Raw genomic sequence first — 22395 nt, 5'->3', positions numbered from 1 at the left:
CCTGTGTCTCCTGCATTGGCAGGCAGATTCTTTACCACTGAGCCACCAGGGAAACCCCCTCACTTCGATTTTTAAAGTTGTGCTAGGACTGTTCCATGCATGAATGGCTCAGAGGCGAGGCTGAGGCCTGTGTGGCTTCGTACACAGAATTAGGAAATGCCCTTCTCTGACTCTTTTCTCTGGAATTCTCCCCTTACCCTTCAGTGCTCTTTAGGCTTCATCTTCTGGTTCATCTGGCCAGAAAGATGGTGTTCTTATTGGAATTTTAGGCATCCTTATGGTCAGGACAGCCGTGTTCCTCCTGGACAGATCTACCCTCAGCGCAAAGCCATAAAGAGGAAAAAAATACTCGAGAAACTGATACAGTGCAATTGCTTCTTCAAGGGTTGCCTCCCAGAGCAATTCAGGTGGTTTTGTTGAGTCTCAGAATCCTCTAGTAGTTGCTTTTGGCCCTCTGTTGACAGTTGTAGCTGTAATCAGTTAAAATAGTGTGGGTTGTCACACTCCCATAACAGAACTAGACCCTCTCTTCTTTTTTGACACTGGGATTATTTAGAAGTACGATATGGGGTTTATTTTTATTTCTAGAAGTTGTATTTAAGGGTACATCCTTAAACTGACCGAAGAGGATGTTTTCAATGATGAAAGATGCAGTCTGTGGGGATGGTCTAGTGGTTAGGCCTTGGCACTTTTGCTGCTGGGGCCCTGGTTGGAGAACAAAGACCCCACAAATCCTGAGGCACAGAACAACAACAACAGAAAGTATAGCCTATAATGATTTTGAAATTTTATGAGAGAAAAACTTATGTAAGGTAGATAAAAAATAGTTGGAAACTTGAAGACAAACCAGAGTCATAGTAGGAGATTCAAAACACCTTTCTCAGTTTTGTTTTGATTTACTATATTTATTTGCTATGTTGGATCTTAGTTATGTGACGAAAAATGTGGCAATGGGCTTACTTGCTCCTCAGCATATGAGGTCTTCGTTCCGCAACCAGGGATCAAGCCTGTGTCCCCTACTTTAGCATGTGGATTCCTATCCAGTGTGCCACCAGAGAAGTCCTCTTTCTCAGTTTTCACAGATTGGGGATTTAAGTAACAAAGTTAATTTCCTCAGTATGCTTCATTTAATGGTTGGTTGATTGCAAAAGGATGAATTTATTCCCATTCTTTGCAAATGTTTTCCAAAAACATTTATGTAAAGCCAGTCAAACACACAAACAAAAAGACTAGGTCACATAGAAAATTCCAAGGTCTCCAAAGCGTGACTACACACATCTTGGACCACAGTGAAGTCGAAAGGTTGGGTGTGACTTTTCATCCTCACAGTCATGGATTTTTACCAGTGTGTGTGCTGGGCCTGGTGAAGGGGTGATGGCTTCTAGAAGCAGATACAACAGGCAGGATGAATGCCAGCTGGTTTCACTTCTCAGAGTCTACTCCTTTTAAAAGTAGTTCCTGGTTTATTGGGTCATCTGACTTTTATGGCCACTTGCTTAATAGATTGGGGGCAGGTAGACTGCCATCATTTGCCAAAAGATACACACAAGCACAGATGGGCACAGTAAAGGACAGGAATGGTATGGACCTAACAGAAGCAGAAGATGTTAAGAAAAGGTGGCAAGAATACACAGAAGAACTGTACAACGAATATCCTCATGACCCAGATAACCATGATGGTATGATCACTCACCTAGAGCCAGACATCCTAGAATGCAAAGTCAAGTGGGCCTGAGGAAGCATCACTATGAACAAAACTGGAAGATGGAATTCCAGCTGAGCTATTTCAAATCCTGGAAGATGATGCTGTGAAAGTGCTGCACTCAATATGCCAGCAAATTTGGAAAATTCAGCAGTGGCCACAGACTGGAAAAAAGGTCAGTTTTCGTTCCAATCCCAAAGAAAGGCAATGCCAAAGAATGCTCAAACTACCGCACAATTGCACTCTTCTTACACACTAGCAAAGTAATGCTCAAAATTCTCCAAGCCAAGCTTCAACAGTATGTGTACCCTGAACTTCCAGATGTTCAAGCTGGATTTAGAAGAGGCAGAGGAACCAGAGATCAAATTGCCAACATCCATTGGATCATGGAAAAAGCAAGAGAATTCCAGAAAAACATTTACTTCTGCTTTATTGACTGTGCCAAAGCCTTTGACTGTGTGGATCACAACAAACTATGGAAAATTCTTCAAGAGATGGGAATACCAGAGCACCTGACCTGCCTCCTGAGAAATCTGTATGCAGGTCAGGAAGCAACAGTTAGAACTGGACATGGAACAACAGACTGGTTCCAAATCGGGAAAGGAGTACTTCAAGGCTGCATATTGTCACCCTGCTTATTTAACTTACATGCAGAATACATCATACGAAATGCTGGGCTGAATGAAGCACAAGCTGAAATCAAGATTGCTGGGAGGGGATATCAGTCATCTCAGATATGCAGATGACACCACCCTTACGGCAGAAAGCGAAGAACTAAAGAGCCTCTTGATGAAAGTGAAAGAGGAGAGTGAAAAAGTTGGCTTAAAACTCAACATTCAGAAAACTAGGATCATGGCATCCCGTCCCATCATTTCATGACAAAGAGATGCGGAAACAGTGAAAACACTGACTTTGTTTCTGGGGGCTCCAAAATCACTGCAGTTGGTGACTGCAGCCATGAAATTAAAAGACGCTTGCTCCTTGGAAGGAAAGCTACGATCAACCTAGACAGCATATTAAAAAGCAGAGACATTACTTTGGCAACAAAGGTCCATCTAGTCAAGGGTATGGTTTTTCCAGTAGTCATGTGTGGATGTGAGAGTTGGACTATAAGGAAAGCTGAGCACTGAAGAACTGATGCTTTTGAACTGTGGTGTTGGAGAAGACTCTTGAGAGTCCCTTGGACTGCAAGGAGATCCAACCAGTCCATCCTAAAGGAAATCAGTCCTAAATATTCATTGGAAGGACTGATGCTGATGCTGAAACTCCAATACTTTGGCCACCTAATGCGAAGAACTGACTTATTGGAAAAGACCCTCATGCTGGGAAAGATTGAAGGCAGGAGGAAAAGGGGATGACAGAGGATGAGATGGTTGGATGGCATCACTGACTCAATGGACATGAATTTGTGTAAGCTCTGGGAGTTGTGATGGACAGGGAGGCCTGGTGTGCTGCAGTCCCTGGGGTCGCAGAGTCAGACACGACTGTGAGCGACTGAGCTGACTGACACAGAAGCACCTACCGTCCTTCTGGTTCATTGTTCTCTGCCCACTGCTTAGTATGAGACTCAGAGTGGATCACTCTCAGTTTATTGTTTGGAGATTAAGGGACGAATCAAGGCAGGAGTGGGAAAGTTTGGTGATCACTTGAATCTTATGTGAAGATTTTTATTCAAATCTTTATTTGAAATTTTGAGGGTTATGGGGCATCTCTGCTAATGTCATTTTTTAGAAACTTTTTAAAAACTGTTCAGATTTGGGTTTATTCATCATACAAGTTTGTTGGTTTGGACAATTTGCGTAGGATTATTAAAGGAAACCAAGCAAAATTTTAAAATAAAATTAAAGAAACCACCACAGAGAAGATGTTTGACGGTGGTGATGTTGCGATGCCCTCATTGTTAGGAGTAAGTTATCTTCCCAGCATAAGGCTGAATGAACTGAGTTGTGGTATATGGACAGACCTTGGACAGATTTTGGGTTCAATTCCAGTCCACAGCCGTAAAGAGCAAAACTCATAATAGTGTGTCATGTGAATTTTTAGCTTTCCCAGTACATATGAATGTTATGTTTACACAGTATTGTAGCCTGTTACGTGTGTATTAATACTATGTCTAGAAAAAACAATGTACATACCTTAATTTTAAAATACTTAGTGGCTAAAAATTTCTAACCATCATTTTGTAACACAGGGTTGCTATAACCCTTCAATTTGTGGGGAAAAAACACAATACCTGCAAAGTGCAGTGAAGTGAAATGTTTGCCTGTACAGATGTGGTACAGGTGCCCAAAAAAAGAATGTAAACTCTTTGTCATATATTTAAAATATTTTCCTCCAGCTTATTTGACTTATATCTTTAATAGGTTCATTTCCCCCATGTACTGCCCCTTGCAAAACTTTTAACACTTTTCTGGAATCAGATGGTACCCAGAATGCTTAACTACCCTTTTTAATGGCTGTGTGATATTTCTTTGAGCTGGGTCTACTGCGAGTCTCTCTGTAGCCTTAGCTTTTCAGGGTCCTCGGGAGGGCCTTGACTGTGTCACCTGTGCTTTGTCTTCAGTTTTTCTGCTTTCTTTCTTTAACCAGATGCTAACCCTGAGGTGACGATGACCATGCTTCGCTGGATCTATACGGATGAGTTGGAGTTCAGAGAAGACGATGTGTTCCTGACTGAGCTGATGAAACTAGCTAATCGGTTTCAGCTACAGCTCCTTAGGGAGAGGCAAGTCACAGCAGATACAGTCAAGCACCTCAGATGGTGGTGGCTGAGCTTTAATTATGCCAAGCTCTGGGAAAACAGCTGCTTCTGCTAATGTAAATAACTTTTGCAAGGTGTTCTTTTAAAGGCAATAGTGGGGAGAGAATTTTGTCTCCCTTGCTTTTTGTTGTCTTGTAAGCTAAACTTTGCTGAAGCTTTTGGGTCTTCTCTCTTCTTTCACTGATTTACTACCTGTGATTACATACATGTGTGAACTGATGAACCGAATGTGAAATAATATAATCCAGTGTCCAGCCCCTCAAATTTCCCTCCTGTATCATTTCCTTTCACTTCTACTTTCTGTCTGCTTGGAAGAAGTTCTTCTGACCATGGAAGAAGGTCATATTCTCTTGTTACAAACACATTAATGACTAAATTAGTACATGAGAGTCTGTCTCAGTAAATTTCATAGTGTTTCTGAGACCTCACTTCATTTGTTACTGCTTTTTAGGTTCCAAGGAGAGAGCCTGCTGTGTTTTTTATATTGTACTTTCTCTGTTGCTCTCCCTACAGAACACAGTGAGAACAGTGTTCACCAGGTGATAGCAGACAAAATGCCCTTATTTTTTGTTGGTGATTAGCCCCTGGAAGTCAGCTTTTTAGAGGGAGTGCTTTTTACATCACTTAGTGGTCTTTTGTGTTCTGTGTGTGTGAAGGAATGGCGTTGCTCCTAGGTGGGCGGAGGGATAGCATTCCATCTGTTGTGTTGCCCTCAGCATCAAGAGGGCTTCCCAGGTGGTTCAGCGGTAAAGAATCCGCCTGCCAAGCAGGAGACTCAGTTTTGGTCCTTGGGTCCAGAAGATCCCCTGGAGAAGGAAATGACAAGCCACTCCAGTATTCTTGCCTGGGAAATCCCATGGACAGAGGAGCCTGGCGGGCTACAGTCCATGGGGTCACATGGACATGTGTAGCAAAAGAGTCGGACATGACGTAGCAACTAGGTAGGCACAGCAGCAGAGTCAAGAGAGACCTGGCTACCTAGAGCCGCTTGTTCTGTTTTCATTGAGGCTGGCTGTTTTCCCTGAGATAGCCCACTGTGCCCCACATGAGTCAGTACACAGGTTCCTCCTAATTATCTGTGATTGATGTGGGCTTGAGGCCGTATTAATACCTAAATCCAATAACCTAAAAACCAAACCAGGTCTAGGATTTGTAGGTACATATAGTATTAGGTTAGCCAGGATAGCTTTACTGTAAAGGTCTTTCTTTGGGTGAGTTTTTGAATCATCTCAGAGTGAAATCAGAGCATGATTTTAATTAGATTGAATGTGATTGATATCTACACCCCCCCCCCTCAGATTTCCTGAGCTTTCTCAGATTGATTTTCTTGCTTATAAATTGAATCGCTTTGATAAAAGTGCCCTGCAGTTAGGAGTAGTTTAGATAGCTGTAATCTGTGTAATGGATTTTTTAATTAAAGTGTTTATTGTTTATTAACTGATTAGGCTTCATAACTATCAACATTACCAGATGCTCAGTGTTTTATTATTGGATGTGGGTATTAGGTTTATCTGTCAAGACTTTGTTAAGAGCTGGGATGGAAGAGACCCAGCCGTGGAGTCAAATGTTGGCTTTTGAATGATCACAGAGTGCCCACTGCTGTTTGCAGAAGGAATTACTCATTTGAAATAGTAAGTGAAAGGGCTCTGACCCATGGATGTATTCAGTTAAATGTGAAGCAGGTGTTGCCGATGTTTATCATATAGGGATCTTGGTTTGGGAATGCGGTCACCAGGTTGATGAAAAGGGAAAAGGAAGTTTTGGGTGTAAGCATTATCAGGAAAATAGTCTTAAAAAAGAGATAATTAATAGTGTATGCTAACAACTGACAGTTTAAATAATTTTTGTTCTCCTAATTGTTAGCTACATGTTCAGTGTGTGGTATTTAGGAAGTATAGAATTATACAAATAACAAAAGTAAATCATCTGTGATTTAACCTCAGATATGCAGATGACACCACCCTTATGGCAGAAAGTGAAGAGGAACTAAAAAGCCTCTTGATGAAAGTGAAAGAGGAGAGTGGAAAAGTTGGCTTAAAGCTCAACATTCAGAAAACGAAGATCATGGCATCTGGTCCCATCACTTCATGGGAAATAGATGGGGAAACAATGGAAACAGTGTCAGACTTTTTTTGGGGGGGCTCCAAAATCAGTGCAAATGGTGATTGCAGCCATGAAATTAAAAGATGCTTACTCCTTGGAAGGAAAGTTATGACCAACCTAGATAGCATATTGAAAAGCAGAGACATTACTTTGCCAACAAAGGTCCGTCTAGTCAAAGCTATGGTTTTTCCACTGGTCATATATGGATGTGAGAGTTGGACTGTGAAGAAAGCTGAGTGCCGAAGAATTGATGGTTTTGAACTGTGGTGTTGGAGAAGACTCTTGAGAGTCCCTTGGACTGCAAGGAGATCCAACCAATTCATTCTAAAGGAGATCAGTCCTGGGTGTTCTTTGGAAGGACTGACGGTAAAGCTGAAACTCCAATACTTTGGCTACCTGATGCGAAGAGTTGACTCACTGGAAGACTGTGATGCTGGGAGGGATTGAGGGCAGGAGGAGAAGGGGACGACAGAGGATGAGATGGCTGGATGGCATCACCAACTCGATGGACAAGGGTTTGGGTGAACTCCAGGAGTTGGTGATGGACAGGGAGGCCTGGCATGCTGCAATTCATGGGGTCGCAAAGAGTTAGACACGACTGAGCAACTGAACTGAACTGAACCTTTTATTGTTTATCCTTTCAGTAATTTTTCTGCCTTATATTCAGAGGGACAGATGACACAAAACTGGACAGGAGTTTGTGGGACGCTTAATCATACACTTGACTTTAAAAATTAGATGTACTCTTTTGTGCATCTGTATTTTTTTATACTCTAAAATGAAAAACATGTATTAACAGCAACAAAAATCCCTTTAGAGAAAAGTCAGTGTGCCTTGCTGCTTTTCAAAGAGAAGATGTGAACTGAGAATCTGAATTTTTAAAAATGTTTACATGTCCTTCAGTTGTTTAACTCATGCCAGTGACTATTTATAGGCTATCCACATTGTGAATGGCACTTTGGGGATCCCAGAGTTTAGTGAAAATGAAGTGTTTGCCAATTGTAACAAAACATCTGTCCTCGTGAAGCATCGAGTGTCTTGGTGCAGTGTCTCTTGGTGGTAGTAAGGAAGAGAATGGCATTTTCACACTCAGCATTTGTCTATAAAAATGCTTTGTGAGGTGCTCTGCAGATGAGTCAGTACTCCCTGAGATCACATCATGTTTTAGGACGTTAGGATATTTGTCAGTGTAAAAGTGGTTAAAGTTTCACATATCCGGAAAGAGGACATCTCTCCTGGAATGCTCTGATTTCCTAGCCAGGCTCAGAATCAGACATTGCAGCCAGCATGCTAGAGTCTGGGGAGACTAGTGTGCAGGCAGCAGGGGCTCAGAAGTAGAGAGCATCCTTGCTCGTTATCGTAGTGACTGACTTAGATATGTTGCCAGTTTGATTTAAAAGTGCCGTGGGGGAGGTGCTTCTTTACACCAAGCTATGTTGCTGAAACACAGAGTACATAAGCACAGGTCTTGGAATTAAATGAGGGCGTGCATTTACTGCTAGGTGGAGAAATGGCTGCAAGGTTATTCTTGCTCCTGGCTGACGTCTCATCTGTGAGGTTTAGAAAATGTGTTCCTCTTCCTTCTCAGGTCTGTCTTGTGACTTTCCTCCTTTCTTCCCCCATCTTCCCCTGTCCTCTTGGTATTCAAACCTCACCTGTTAAAGTTGGGAGTTATCTGTTAGCCCGTTATTCTCATTTATAGTAGGACTGAATCTCTTTTGTATTAGTTATTAAATTATGCATCTTCCTTGAGGAAGACCTCAACTAGTAAGCAAGCATACCTACTATGTACCTCAGACTGTGCAGATTGTACATAATTTTCCTTTATCTTGAAAAGCACTCGCAGATCCTCTGAACCTCTGAAAGAGAGCGTTATCCTTATTTCACAGAGGAGGAGAGGGAGGCCCAGGGAGCCCATGTAGTTGGGCCCCTCAAATGCAGTGGACCTCAGCTGTGGTCTTTCTCACTTACCTGATGATTCTCTTTGTGTCCGTCACTACCTTCCCTTGTGCTGAGAACTTGGTTTTCGTGGGCACTGTGGGACAGAAGCAGCAGTGGGGTTTCGGGGTATTCCCTGAGACCACATGAGGCCTCTTGGATGCCCTTGGAGGTGAATTTGACTTGTAGGGAGATGTGCAGGCAAGGGAGGTGGGAGGACTGTGTCACCGCCTCCTTCCTCCCAGGCCCGGTGCTGTGGAGGCTCACCAAGGTTTCTGGGAATCCCAGGGTAGAGGAAACTCGGGGCTTCCCTGTTCTGCATCTTGTAGTCTAGGGTGTGTGCCTGCTTTGTGCTACCAGAGACCTGTGTGCAGCCCTGTCTTCCCTGACCTAGTTGGGGCTCTCTCATTAATGATTCTCAGAATCTTGTTATTATTGTTACTGTTCCCAGGCTCTGTGGGACACCATTGTAGCCAATTCTTCTCTATCTTGGTGTTCTGTAGTTTGTGTCTTAACTCGGTTGTTTCTGTACATGATGGATTTTTAAAGTGGGCTTTTTGAAGTCAGCTTTATTGAGTTATGATTCACATACCATATAGATCACCATATGGGAAGGCTTTTAAGGAGGTATTCGTTTTGAGGCATGGAGCCTCATATTTGAAGCTATTTCTAAGCCACACTTGTGGCATGATAGAGTTGTGCCAGCGGGAACTGCAAGTGTGTCCCATACAATTAAATACTGAAGGACTGAATTTGATGCATTTCATGTTTGACTTTACAATCGCCTGTGTGTATGATCAGTGAGTTTCATGTGGTTATTTTGAAGGCAGTTGGGGTGTTATGCTTAACATGTTTATTTAAAGATTATTTGGATTCTGACCAGAATGAGCAATACAATAATGAAATTCTGGTACTTAGAGTAACTCAGCTACAGTTTATTCACAGCTGCATTGCTTAAACCTTACACTTTATTGTTATTGGACATAGCCAGCCAGTACACAGATTGTTGCTTTGGTTTGTTCATTTATGAATATATTGATCCTAACAATCCTGTTGATCACTGATACTCTCTCATAGATGTGAGAAGGGTGTGATGTCTCTGGTGAACGTCAGGAACTGTATTCGCTTCTATCAGACTGCAGAGGAGCTGAATGCCAGCACATTGATGAACTACTGTGCAGAAATTATTGCAAGTCACTGGGTGAGTGTGAGGCTGAGGAGTATGGGGAAAAAAGCACCTTTGCTGGAAGCCAGGAGACCAGGGTGTGGGACCTGGTTCCATAGAAAGTTACCTCTCTGGCCCCTTGTTTCCTTTTATAACAAAATTGAAGGCTAAGTAGTTGCAGAAGATGATCTGTTAGATTCTTTTTGGCTCTAAAAGCCTCCTAGTTTTGGTTTCGGAGTTGAGGGGCAGAAGATAGCCCAGGCCAAGAAGCAGGCTTGGAACGAAGGGACACACGCCTCCCTCGTCCTCCATCTGCGGGAGCCGTGGCCGAGCCTCACAAGCAAGTGCTGCTGTGGGGCCAGCAGGCCTGTGTGCTCAGCAGCGCCCCCTCCGGGCTTTCTCTGCCTTCTCGGTGTCTGGAGAGAATTGTTAAATTAGATCTGCTTGCTTAGGTAGCTTTCATCATAAAGAAGAGGTTTTGCAGTTCTTGGTTGTCTGTTTTGCATTTTTTTAAGAAAATCATGGCTAGTGCTGTTTTATAACCTAGTTTCTGTAAATTGTTTGGTATTCAGCAACACTATGAGAAAAAGTATCTTACTGGATTTTGAAGAATTGAAACAGGAACCTTTCTGCTAAAATAGGTAGAGATTTAGAGATCTGTAGCAGTAGAAACCGATAATTGTTTGTGGAAGTTCTGAATAATTCTGTTACCGTCTTTGTGGGGCTAAGCGGGGAGGAGTCTGCTCTCATGTAGAGGGCTCCTTGTGGCTGTGTCCCGTGGGATGTCAGTGTTGCTCATGCTTTACCATCTTACCTGGAGGCCGGGTGGTGCTGTGGTGAAGAATCCATGCTCGGGAGTGGGGGTGGGGGACGGGAAATGGGGTGGGCTCTTGGCTCCAGATCCCCGCTCAGCTGTTCACTCTCTGTGCAGTTAATCAGCCTCCTTTTGCTTTACTTTCATCATCTGGGAATGGGGATAATAACAGTACCTACGTCAGGGATTTGTGAGAATTCAGTGAGTTGGGAAATGTTAAAGTAGGCCCAGACACTTTCCAAGTGCTTCCTAAGAGATGGGCATTGTCACTATTGTTCACATGTTGGTTCTGCTCTGCTTTTCACTGTCTTCTTAATCCGCAGGATGACTTACGGAAGGAGGACTTCAGCAGCATGAGTGCTCAGTTGTTATACAAAATGATCAAGTCCAAGACCGAGTACCCATTGCATAAAGCTATCAAAGTGGAGAGAGAAGACGTGGTCTTTCTTTATCTGATCGAAATGGACTCACAGGTACTCTGCCTTTTCCCCAGACTGCACTTCGCTTGTTCTTCTCTGTAATGCTTCTCACTTCCTCTGAACCATTCCTGGTCTTTAATGTACATGTTTCTACCAGTGGTGTGTTCGAAGCCACCTGAGCTTTTCCCCTCATACTTCTTAACATTCTTCCAGCCTCTGCTCGTCACCCACTTCCAAAGACACTTTCCACACTTTTAGGTAGTCATTTCAGCAGTACTTAACTTTCAGGTACTAATACCTGTTTTAGTTTTTCTTTTGCCACTGTTAGAAATTACCATAAAAATAAATAAAGACACACACACGCACACACACAGAAGAAATTACCACCAACCGGAATTTCCCTGGTGGCCAAGTGACTTAAGACTCTCTGCTCCCAGTGAGGCTTGGGTTTGATCTCTGATCAGGGAATTAGATCCCACATGCCAAACTAAGAGTCTCCATGCCACAACTGAAGATCCTGTGTACCCCAACTGAGACACAGAGCAGCCAAATTAATAAATAAATATTTTTGAAAAATTTACCACAAACCCAGTGGCTTAGAGCAATGCAAATTTATCATCTTGTGGTTTCATAGGTTGGAAGTCCGGTTGTTGGCAGGCTGTGTTCCTTTCTGGTGGCTGTAGGGAAGCCTGCTTGCGTGGGTTGTTGGCAGAATTCAGTTTCTGGTGACTGCAGGACCAGCATGCGCATTTTCTTCCTGGCTGTGAGCTGAGTCAGGGCCATTCTCAGCTTCCAGCGGCCAGCATGTTCCTTCACCCAGGGCCCCTTTCCTCCCTCTTGAAAGCCAAGGTGTCGGATCCAGTCTTTCTCATGTCACATCTGTCTGATCTACTCTTCTGCTTCCCTCTTTTGCTTTTAAGGACTCACGTGAGTAGATAGATTGGGCCGTCCTTGCAGGTCCGGGGTCCTCTTCCCATTACGGGGTCGTTAACCTTAATCACATCTGCAGAGGGCCTTTCATTATGTGAGGTGACATAGTCTCGGGTTCTAAGGGTTAGGACATGGACATATTTGGAAACGGTCCTGCTCACTGCACTGCCTTAGGGGAGATGGGGCTGCTCTAGACAGGTGGCTGTGTCGTGTGTTTTATCCTGGGTGTCCAGAGTTGGGGGAGACCTTAAACTGCCAGGAGGAATTAGGTAGTTAAGCCACAGTCTTTCATGAAGATGTGAGCTGGGCCCCATCAGGCTGTCTGACCCTCCATCCTGGCGCTTGTGTTCCAGCAGCATCATCTGCATGTCCCTCTTGTGTCATCTTCCATGGTGTTTGCACCTGCTCTGTGATCCCTGCTAGTCCTGGGCTCCCGGAAAGGCATGTGCCCTGAGGAGGCCCAAGAGAAGTTTGTGAGTTCAGTTGAATTCGGAGCATAAGCTGTAGTAAGTTTTAGGACTAAAATCCGATATTGTGTGAGATGATATTGAAGAGTCAAGGCCCGAGAGTCAGTTGTCTTCTCTACTGACTATGTGCTGATGTAGGAATTTCTCTATGCAGCTCCCTGGGAAACTGAATGAGTTGGATCGTAACGGAGACCTTGCATTAGATCTAGCCCTTTCCCGACGTCTGGAGAGTATCGCCACCACGCTGGTTAATCACAAGGCTGACGTGGACATGGTGGACAAGAACGGCTGGAGCTTGTTACATAAAGGAATCCAAAGAGGTAGGAAGAAATGTATTTTATATTTTCCTCTGTGGGCAGTTTTACTTTTAGCCAAGTAACTTTCAAAGACTCTCTGATCCTGTTCCATAGACTCTCAAAGCCTCTTGAGTCTGTACTGGGCAGGCAGCAAACTTAGAATTTGTGGTCAGTGGGTCAGAGGAGAGACGGAAGACCTGCTGCCTCATGCCTTGTTGGTTAGGCTCTTCAGAGTGCCATCAGGACCCCCAGAAGATTAGAGAGATGGCATTTAGAGAAAAAAGCACCATCTACTTGTAAGCAGTCAATGTGTTACTTGCTCATCCAGTATACTACTTTTTTCAGAAATTGTGCCAGGAAGGCTTTACTGGTATCAGTTACTGCAAGAGAAAGAAAGTTCTAGGAACACAAATATTAAAACCTATTCTGGGATTCAGAATTTTCACTTTTACAAACTGGATTTCTCATCTAGCATAGCAAAGTGATAATATTTCATTTTGTTCTAGGAAAGTTATTTGAAGTTATAGCTCTGTTTGAGTACTTTGTCATTAATAGTGGGAAGTTATGTAAGGGGCAGAATTACAATCAAAGCATCTTCATCTTACTGAATTAAAGGGGGAAAAGTACTAGTCTTTCCCATGGCCTTAATTCTTAAGTCCCAAATGGATCCTGCCTGACTCTATTTTGCAGTAGTATTTTTTTTTGGCCCTGCTACACAGCATGTGGAATCTTAGTTCCCCAACCAGGGATCAAACTCACATCCCTTGAATTGGCAGTGTGGAGTCTTAACCACTGGACTGCCAGGGAAGCCCCTGCAGTAGTCATTTTTTTGACAGAAAGTGAGAAGCCATATAGGGGTAGAGTTCCAATATGGCCTAAAAGCTTTCAGATGACTCAGAGCCTTCATTCTGTAGAGGGATGGATGACTTGATTGAGGTACTTGGCCATGGCCCCATTTTGTTTACACGTGGACCTCAAGAATAGGACACACTGGTTTCTCCACATCTTAATAATGTGTATTTAACCTTCCAGTTGTGCATTATTATTCTATTATTATCTCTGCTGTGCTTTTGCTGTTCACAAGTTGCTCCTAGCTGGTGGGGTGTAGTTACTTCAAATATGGTCCTGTTGCAGCTGTGGCTTTGCCCTTTTTGGGCAAGTTTTAATATAAATCTCCCTCTAAGTCATGTGTTAGAGTGTTAAGCGTGCTGGCTGATGAAGAGGAAAATTTTGTTCATCCTTGAGAAGGAAATCCTTAGAGTATGTGAGTGTCAAGAGCAGATGCCTTTTTCCCAAGCATCCCTCTGCACTGCACAAAGCCACTGGGTGCTTAGCACTCAGTGTGTGTGCAGTGGGAAAAGTTTCCACTGCATCGGGAACTATTCTTTCCCATACTGTTCAGTGTCTGAGATGTTTATTTTGGAAATAGATACACTTGTTACTAAAAAAACAATCTCAGAATCATGTACCAGAATTTCCTCTTAGGGACTTAAATTCTTATGTGTGATGAAAAAACATCTTTGATGAGTTATTAAATATTTTGATGATTGCTTGGTTACAAGAATTGCCAAGAATTGGTGATGCATTTTTGATGCTTATTTTCAGATGATTCAGTCTTCCTCTCTGAATTTATGAGTTGCTTGCAAGCATGGGGGTTGCAGTGTGGGCATAATAAGCTTGATTGTTGCTCAGTTGGCAGAGTGTGGCATGGTGGGGAGGACAGAGCACTGGCGTTGGAGCCTGAGGGACCACAGTTTGAATCCTGGCTTGTCCACGTACTCTGTGCTCTTGGATAAATCACATAAGCATTCCTGAGTCTCCTTTTCCTCACCTGTAAAGTGAGAATTATCTCGCTTTACTGGTTGTTGGGAGCCTGTGAGTCGGTAACGCTCACCCAGTGGCTGCCGTGTGGCAGGCTCATCCCTTCCCTGTGTGAAATGCCATCACCAACTTCATCTTCTGCAGGGATCTCTTTTCACTTTTCCTTCTTCAGCTTGAGCTGTCAGTCTGTTGACCTGCCCACATGACTGAATTGAGTAATATTCTTAAAATGTGACTGTTAACCTTACTTTAAGTTCATTATCATATAAGTGAAGCTCTTTAATACATGAGATTTTGGTCTGGTTGTGGGCACACATTAGAATTTCTCACCAGAACAGTCAGTGATCATCCTAATAACCAAGTGTACTGATCAGTTTATATCAAGAATGTGTCTATAAAAGAGGGAGATTGTTATAAAAAAGAAAAAAGAATGAGTCTGTGAGTCAGCCTATAGGGGATGTTCATGTGACCAGAGAGACGCTATCTCCTTTGATTAGCTGGATCTGGTTTTTGACAGAAGAAAAACTTTTAGATGGGGGGTGCCTATACCAGGCTTTCAACCTATAAAACTGCAAGATAATAAATTTGTATTGCTTTAAGCCACTGGATTTGTTTAATTTAATGAAATTTAATTATTTAATTTAATGAAAGTTACTGCCTGGTCACTGAATGAAACTTCAGTTAGAGAGCTTCATTGAAAGAAAAATTGCTTGTGGATATTTTTTAAAACATTAACTGCATTGTTAGGAATATTTTTACATGGGCAGGTCATTATAGTAATGCCTCATTTCCTTGGCAGTGTTGAGGAGTGAAGTGATGAAGTAACCAGAACTGTTAAGCACCAAGCAATTTTTTTCTTAACGATTTTCTGAAGGAAACTGTTCTAAAATGTGTTAGAAGTTTTCTTACTGTCAAAACACTTTATAAATGGTGCTTTGGGCATTTTCTATTCCCTCCCTTCGTTCTGCTTGTTTGATGTCAGTTGTCTATTTCCTGTAGGTTTTATATCCATGGGCTGACTTTCTGTTAATGTAAAACAGTGTCAATTTTCAGTTTCCAATAATTCCTAAATAATTCTTTGTGTGGGGTGCATATATTATATGTATGTATATATGTATAAGGGCTTCGCTGGTGGGTCAGAGGCTAGAGTGTCTGCTGGCAATGTGGGAGACCCAGGTTCGACCCCTGGGTCAGGAAGATCCCCTGGAGCAGGAAATGGCAACCCACTCCGGTACTCTTGCCTGGAAAATCCCATGAATGGAGAAGCCTGGTAGGCTATAGTGTATAGCAAAGAGCCAGACACGATTGAGTGACTTCATTTTCATATATGTATAAACTTTTTAAAAAATTTTGGCTCTTATTAATAGAGTAAAGCTAATCTAAAAACTATGATTCTTTTTAAAAGGTCTTAAGATATATAAAAAAATTTATTATGCCATCCACCTGAATCCGGCCATTGATGCTGTACCCTTGTTTCTGTACGCAGTCTTGCCCCAGTTTATCTTCTGTGTATATAGTGTATTATAAGTGTTTTACTGACGCATCTTACTTTAGCTTTACTGTCTGTTAACTATTTAGTTTGGAATATATGCCAAGCTTACAGGTAATGAAACCATATTTCACCTCCCCTCCAGTACGTTATATATCAGGCTTGTCATTTTAAGGCTCTGTGTCCTCATAATTCTAAATTTTCTTTCCACTTCCAGAATGTAGGTGGCTTTCTCTAAGATAGTTTACTTTGTTGCTGATGTATAGTTTTTATATATTCTCTCCTAGACTGAATCTCTGTGGGATTTGTCCATATTACAGATGAGAACCCCAAAATGTCTATGTGCATATGGACAGCAAAGGGCGACCAGCCTAGTCCCCAGATATACATGTTATCTGTTGCTTTCAGAGCTCTACCGACATCTTTTTGTAAAGAAATCTAAGCTTTGGTCCTTTGCACACAATTCTGGTAAAGATTGTATTTTCCCCTGCCCTCCCCAAGAAAAGAATCAGGGACAAATGAAAATATTTCAGAACGGGCTGGTTAGAGAGCTCTTCAGTTACCCAAGATCATAACTGATTGGAATTGAGGCCATTCAGTTAAAGTGGAACCTTACAGCCTCAACCTGTTAATCCATTTTCCTCCCAAACATTTCCCTGATGTCTGTTACATATAAGACAGTGGATGGATAAAAAAATAAATCAGGGTTTCCCTGGTGGCTTCGTGGTAAAGAATCCACCTGCCAGTGTAGGAGACACAAGTTTGATCCCTCATCCGGAAAGATCCTGTGTGCTGCAGAGCGGCTAAACCCACACATCGCAACTACTGAGCCTGAACTCTAGAACCTGGGAGCCGCAGCTGCTCAGCCCATGCGCTGCAACTGCTGAAGCCTGCATGCCCGAGAGCCCATGCTTTACAACAAGAGAAGCCACTGCAATGAGAAACCCAAGCGTTGCTCACCACAACTGGAGGAAAGCCCACACAGTAATGAAGACCCAGCACAGCCAAAAAAAAAATTTTTAAGCTATAAAAAAAGAAAGGAAATCAGACCCGGTCCTACCAGAATACGTGGGGCCTGTGGTAGCCTAGCCACCCTCACTGCCAGAGCTTACACACTCCAGTAGCAAGGTAGTCCCTTGGATTAGAGTGGGTGAGAAATTCCAGTTGATTTTGAAATTCCATGTTTAAGAAAACTAGATAAAACTCATGCAGATGCAAATGAGCACAGGAATCCAGATAATAGACTTGAGAGGTTGGCCACTCCTGAAATCCTAACCCCCTTCTCAGTGCTCAGAGCACAGAAGTGTGGTCGAAGAAGATGAAATGATATTGCAAGATACAAAAGAAAACTTCTCATAAATGCCTTTGTAAGAGCCACTGCAAGAATAACAGGTTAAAGGCAGGCAGGTACTGCTTGGGGACAGACTGTGGTCAGGAATGAGGCAGGGAGGTAAGTTGCATTGGGGAGGAATCTTCGGAACTGTTTAGGAGAGCTGATGACCAGAAGGATTTGAAGGATAGAAGCCTGGTATACTAAGACTGTAATGTGGTGCCGCAGCGAGGGCTTGGGACAGATGACAGCAGGCAGTCGGTGGCTGAATTCGAGTATGTTAAGTCCATGATCGCAATGGTGAGATGTTCTCTGTCTACATTACTGACCAGTACCTTTGAGGAAGCGCTGGTCAGAATAGCTCGCCCTGACTGTTGTCATCTGTGACCATTTCTTCTCTTGTTTCCTTTCAAGGAGATCTCTTTGCTGCCACTTTCCTCATTAAGAATGGGGCCTTGGTCAATGCTGCCACATTGGGTGCCCAGGAGACACCGTTGCATCTTGTCGCATCGTACAATTCAAAGAAACACTCGGCAGCTGTGATGTCTGAGATGGCACAGCTCACAGAGGCCCTCCTGCAGGCTGGCGCGAACCCCAACATGCAGGACAGCAAGGGCAGGTAAGCTGGGGTGCAGGTCGGCTGCCCTGAGCACGGTTTCCAGAGTGTTATTTTCTGGCACATTACTGGCAGATGGGGACTTTGTGGTTTTTAGTCCAGCATCACTCAGTCTGAATTCTATTGAAGTCACAAACATTGATTTGTTCTGCAAATGAGAGAAAACTAAGGCCAGAGGCACATGGGGAAGCCGTTTCCCTCTTGGGTAACTACAGTCCTTGGGTTTTTAAGCAGTTTTTGGCATCTCCAGAGTGGTCATCCAGTCCGTCTCCTCCAGGGAACTTTCTTCCTTCATCTTTTTTAGAGCTAATCGGATACCTTTTTTAGAGCTAATTGGATACCTTACCTCTAAGAAGAGTACACTGACGCAAAGCAATCTGTTTCATTTCTGTGAGGTCTAATTGTATTAATCCCAGTTCCACCTTCTTGTAAATACTGCCACTTTAGACATTTCTACGTGCATAATTTGCTGTCTTCCACAGCACGTCCCTTTCCGCACTGACAGTTGTGTTGTGTTCCTTTCGTCCCTTCCCAGAAATATTTGATTGAGGATTCCTTATACTTTAAAATCTGAGAAAGGGCTGCTTGTCTTTGGAACAGTAGTGCGGGAGGCATTGAAGGGGAGTTAAGCCACCTGAATCACCAACAATAGAGGACTCAGTTTTTATCCTAGCAGCGCAGTATTTTATACCTTCAAAAAACCCTCTAAAAAGATAGCCGTGAGGTTGCTGGAATAGGAAAACAGATTTGTGTGATGGCTAAGGTACTTACATAAGGTGGCTCTCCATGGACTCAATATAATGTCATAATTATCTCATTTCTCAAGATAATTGCATCGTTTTTTTTTTTCTCCTTCTGATGATTGTCCTTAATTTTTTTCCTGCCAGCTGCAATAAACTGTGATGTTCTGTAGCTCTGAGATAGATGCCAGCCTGGGAGTCCCTGTGCTCTGTGGTGGTGTCTTCCTCAGGGCACATGAGGGCTAAATAAAAGCAGTGACAAGTGATAAAATGCCATTTTAGTCAGTTCCTGCCTGTTGCCACTCAGAATGTGTTTGAGTCTAACAGAGAAGTGTGGGAAGAAAAAAACTTTCAAAATTGTGGAGGATAGGTAGGTGAAAGTAGACATACCTATGGCAGAAACTGCTGTTTTAAAAACATGAGTATATACACATTCATTGAGTCAGTATTTTTTATGTCTTTTCCTTTCATTCTTGTATTCTTGGCTACTGAATAAATTGTAACATATAATCAGATCCATTTTCATCCTTTGATGCTTGGTCATGGCTTTGGAAAATGGTTTACCAGGGTAGAAAAAGACTGTGGCAGAAATGTGGAATTTCCTGTGGATTCTAATCACCTCCTGCTGGGAGTAGTCCTGAACTGGGCATGTCCAGAAGTGACACCTCTTCTTTTTCATCCCATAGGACTCCCTTACACTTGTCTATCATGGCCAGGAACGAATACGTGTTCAATCAGTTGCTGCAGTGTAAACAGTACGTAGGGAGCCCTGGAGCAATGAAAGAGCTGTTGGGAGGGTGGGATTGTGAGTGAAAGATAATGCTCTTAAAATGTCTTTTAGCATTATCAATTTTAAGAAATAAAAGTAAGATTTAAAAAATGTCCTTCAGAATGAGACTGTTGACAGTACAAAGTGTCTGAAGACAGTTGTACTTGGTGTTCACATTGCTTCCTCATTTCAGGTTAGATTTAGAGCTGAAAGACCACGAGGGCAGCACAGCTCTATGGCTTGCCGTCCAGTACATCACTGTGTCTTCCGACCAGTCCGTAAACCCCTTCGAAGACCTCCCTGTGGTGAACGGGACTTCATTTGATGAAAACAGCTTTGCAGCCAGGCTCATTCAGCGTGGCAGCAACACCAATGCCCCTGATACAGTAACAGGTAAAGCACAGAAGGCCCCTAAGAGCTGATGCTCGAGTCTGAGACTCCATGAAATACTTGTCAGTGTTTTTACCAAAACTTTAGAAACTGAGAGGAATGCTGTTACAGGAATTATTTTGTATTTAATTTTAACTGTAGTAAAAAGTCTTTATCTTGGGCTTCAAAAAATTGAGCCAGACCCTAAGTTACGTCTGTTAAGCTGAAACACTTCTGTTTGTTTAATGCAGTGATATTCAGTCTTTCTGGACTCAGAACTCTTTTTCCCTCTTAAAAATTATATCCCAAAGGGCTTTTGTTTAAGTGGATATCCTTGGTATTTACCATATTAGAAATTTAAACTGAGAAATTTTTAAAATATGTATTAATAACAAACCATTTTATGTTAATATATAACATTTTTTATGAAAAATCACTTTCAAAACAAAATTTAGTTGGAAGAGTGACCTGGTTTCTAATACCTGCAGCTATATTCAGTCTTCTGAGCTACACTGTTTGGTTAAAAAAAATATGCCATCACACACTTAGTAGTGGGAAAAGTGAGGCATATTTTGAGAGCCTTTTCAGATAATTGTGGATGTATTTGTTTGATACTGTAGCAAACAGAATTTATCAAAGGATTAAAATTAGTTGCAGTATGGAGTCTGAAGCTATATCATGAACTTCTTGTACTCTGTTATATTAAAATCCATGGCCTGTATGTGCTTGGAATGGATCTTTTCACCGTGCATGATTTTGTGACATCATGCTTTAGTGGTTTGGAAAATCTTGTTTTACTGGGTTGTGCAGATCTTCAAAATGATCATTTATTTAGAATCACATTTCTTAAAGAGGCTCACTTTAAGAAAATGTCTTAAAGACATTTTTGAATAACCATAGCTCATTTTTGAATAACCTAGCTTATTAGTTGTCATTCTTTCAAGTAAAAATGGTGCTCCATGAAAAAAACACTGTTCAGTTTTCAGTTAAAATAATGGCTTTCCTTTGTGATAGCTGTTGTAACATACTTCATGCATACTTCTTACTTGTCACACAGAATTTTATTTAATTCATTTATTTTTGTCCACACTGTGCTGCTGGCAAGATTGTTAACATTTCTTGCCAGTTTTGTCAACTTACATTATATACTTTGAGTATTAATAGTAATTCAGAAATATTATTTTTTCCTTGTTGCAGTTTTCACGTACATGTAATAACATAGCAGTATTTTGTCTCATTGCTTTACCTTGTTTTTAGTACTGGTATTTAATTTAATTTGACTTGTAAATAGCAGCTGTAGAACATGAGACTTCGTGTTTATCCAAAAAGGGCATAAATTTTAATAGGAAGAGACAGCAGTGTTCTGAGACTAAAACCACTTCGAGAGGAAAGGAAGAAAAAAAAACTGATTTTTTTTCCTAAGACTTTTATTTAGAAAGCAGTGCTACCTAAAACATTTCTAGGCCAAGGATAAACATATTTAAGGCTATAGGAGTAAAACGAGTGTTTAAGGAACATTTTCTGATAGAACTTCAGCTCACAGTGTCTTCAGAATGGTTATCTACCCCAGGGGTTCTCAGAGATGACTTCCCAGCCCTCCCTGTCTAAGTAACATTTGGCAACACCTGTTGGCAGTTTGATTGTCACAGTCAGGTTGAGAGGGCTACTGGTATCTCTTGGGCAGAAGCCAGGGATACTTCTAAACATCACACCGTGTACAGGACAGCTCCTCACAGCAAAGAATTAGCTGGCCCAAGAAGTCAGTAGCACTGCTGCTGAGAAATGTTCTTACCAACCTGGGTAAGGAGATGTAACTTCCCTCTGGTCCTGGGCGGTGGCTAGTGGCAAATCCAGGAAGGAGTGCCTATCTTCTGACTTCTAGACCAAGTGTTTGCTCCCCATCCAGGCTCGTCTTAGTCTGTGGGTCCACACACAGAGAGGGCCTGTGTGGACTTCAGTGGTACCCACTTCTGGTGTGGGCTGGTAAGCTGTGAAAGGTGGTGGGGAAGGCAGGGTGTGTTGCAATGTGAACTTGACCTAATTTTTATGCAAATAGAAGAATGAATATGCCCATTTTCTCCTAGGAAATTGCTTACTACAGCGAGCAGCTGAAGCAGGAAATGAGGCAGCAGCTCTTTTCCTGGCAACCAATGGTGCCCACGTCAACCACAGGAACAAGTGGGTAAGTGTGACAGGGCAGCCAGGCAAAGCAGAAGACTACATGGACATTGTTAAAAACCAGCATGTGTCAGATGCTTTTGTCTTCAAATATTGGTTGGTTCATTCATTCACAACCACTTCTTAAGCATTTGTGATGTCAGGTCCTAAACAATACACTGTGGACTTCACAGCTACTATAGATTAGCAGACATGGACACAAACCTATCATGTTAGCATCTTAATTTTTTATCACATTTTGCATTTGCTAAGGTTTTCAGGTTTTCCTTAGCAAATGCAAAATGGATGGGTGCGAGTTGGTGATGCACAGGGAAACCTGGCGTGCTGCAGTCCGTGGGGTCACAAAGAGTCGGACACGACCGAGCGGCTGAACTGAAGGTTTCCTGTGTGCATGCTTTTTTAGTCTGCGTCTTACGCTAAGGCAGATGTTGCAGTGTCAAAGGGTGGTGGATTGAGTCAGATGTTTCTGGCTTTACCAGATTTCCCAC

At 42.4% G+C, this 22395-nt stretch overlaps 1 protein-coding gene across 2 annotated transcripts in view; it reads left to right on the top strand.

Annotated features, from left to right (window-relative positions):
- The window catches only part of ANKFY1 (ankyrin repeat and FYVE domain containing 1), a 70017-nt gene that overhangs the window by 25527 nt on the left and 22095 nt on the right, over positions 1 to 22395 (top strand). For both annotated transcript variants that reach the window (XM_005693418.3, XM_005693417.3), the window contains exons 4-11: positions 4292 to 4427; positions 9582 to 9705; positions 10807 to 10956; positions 12454 to 12619; positions 17650 to 17854; positions 19278 to 19346; positions 19554 to 19753; positions 21814 to 21911. In XM_005693418.3, the coding sequence (XP_005693475.1) occupies positions 4292 to 4427; positions 9582 to 9705; positions 10807 to 10956; positions 12454 to 12619; positions 17650 to 17854; positions 19278 to 19346; positions 19554 to 19753; positions 21814 to 21911 (1148 nt within the window). The remainder of the gene's footprint in view (positions 1 to 4291; positions 4428 to 9581; positions 9706 to 10806; positions 10957 to 12453; positions 12620 to 17649; positions 17855 to 19277; positions 19347 to 19553; positions 19754 to 21813; positions 21912 to 22395) is intronic.

This window comes from Capra hircus, chromosome 19, assembly GCF_001704415.2.
Source record: "Capra hircus breed San Clemente chromosome 19, ASM170441v1, whole genome shotgun sequence".
In the NCBI taxonomy this organism is placed as follows: domain Eukaryota; kingdom Metazoa; phylum Chordata; class Mammalia; order Artiodactyla; family Bovidae; genus Capra; species Capra hircus.
Note: the sequence above shows the minus strand (reverse complement) of the source record. Positions and strands in the feature narration are given on the sequence as shown.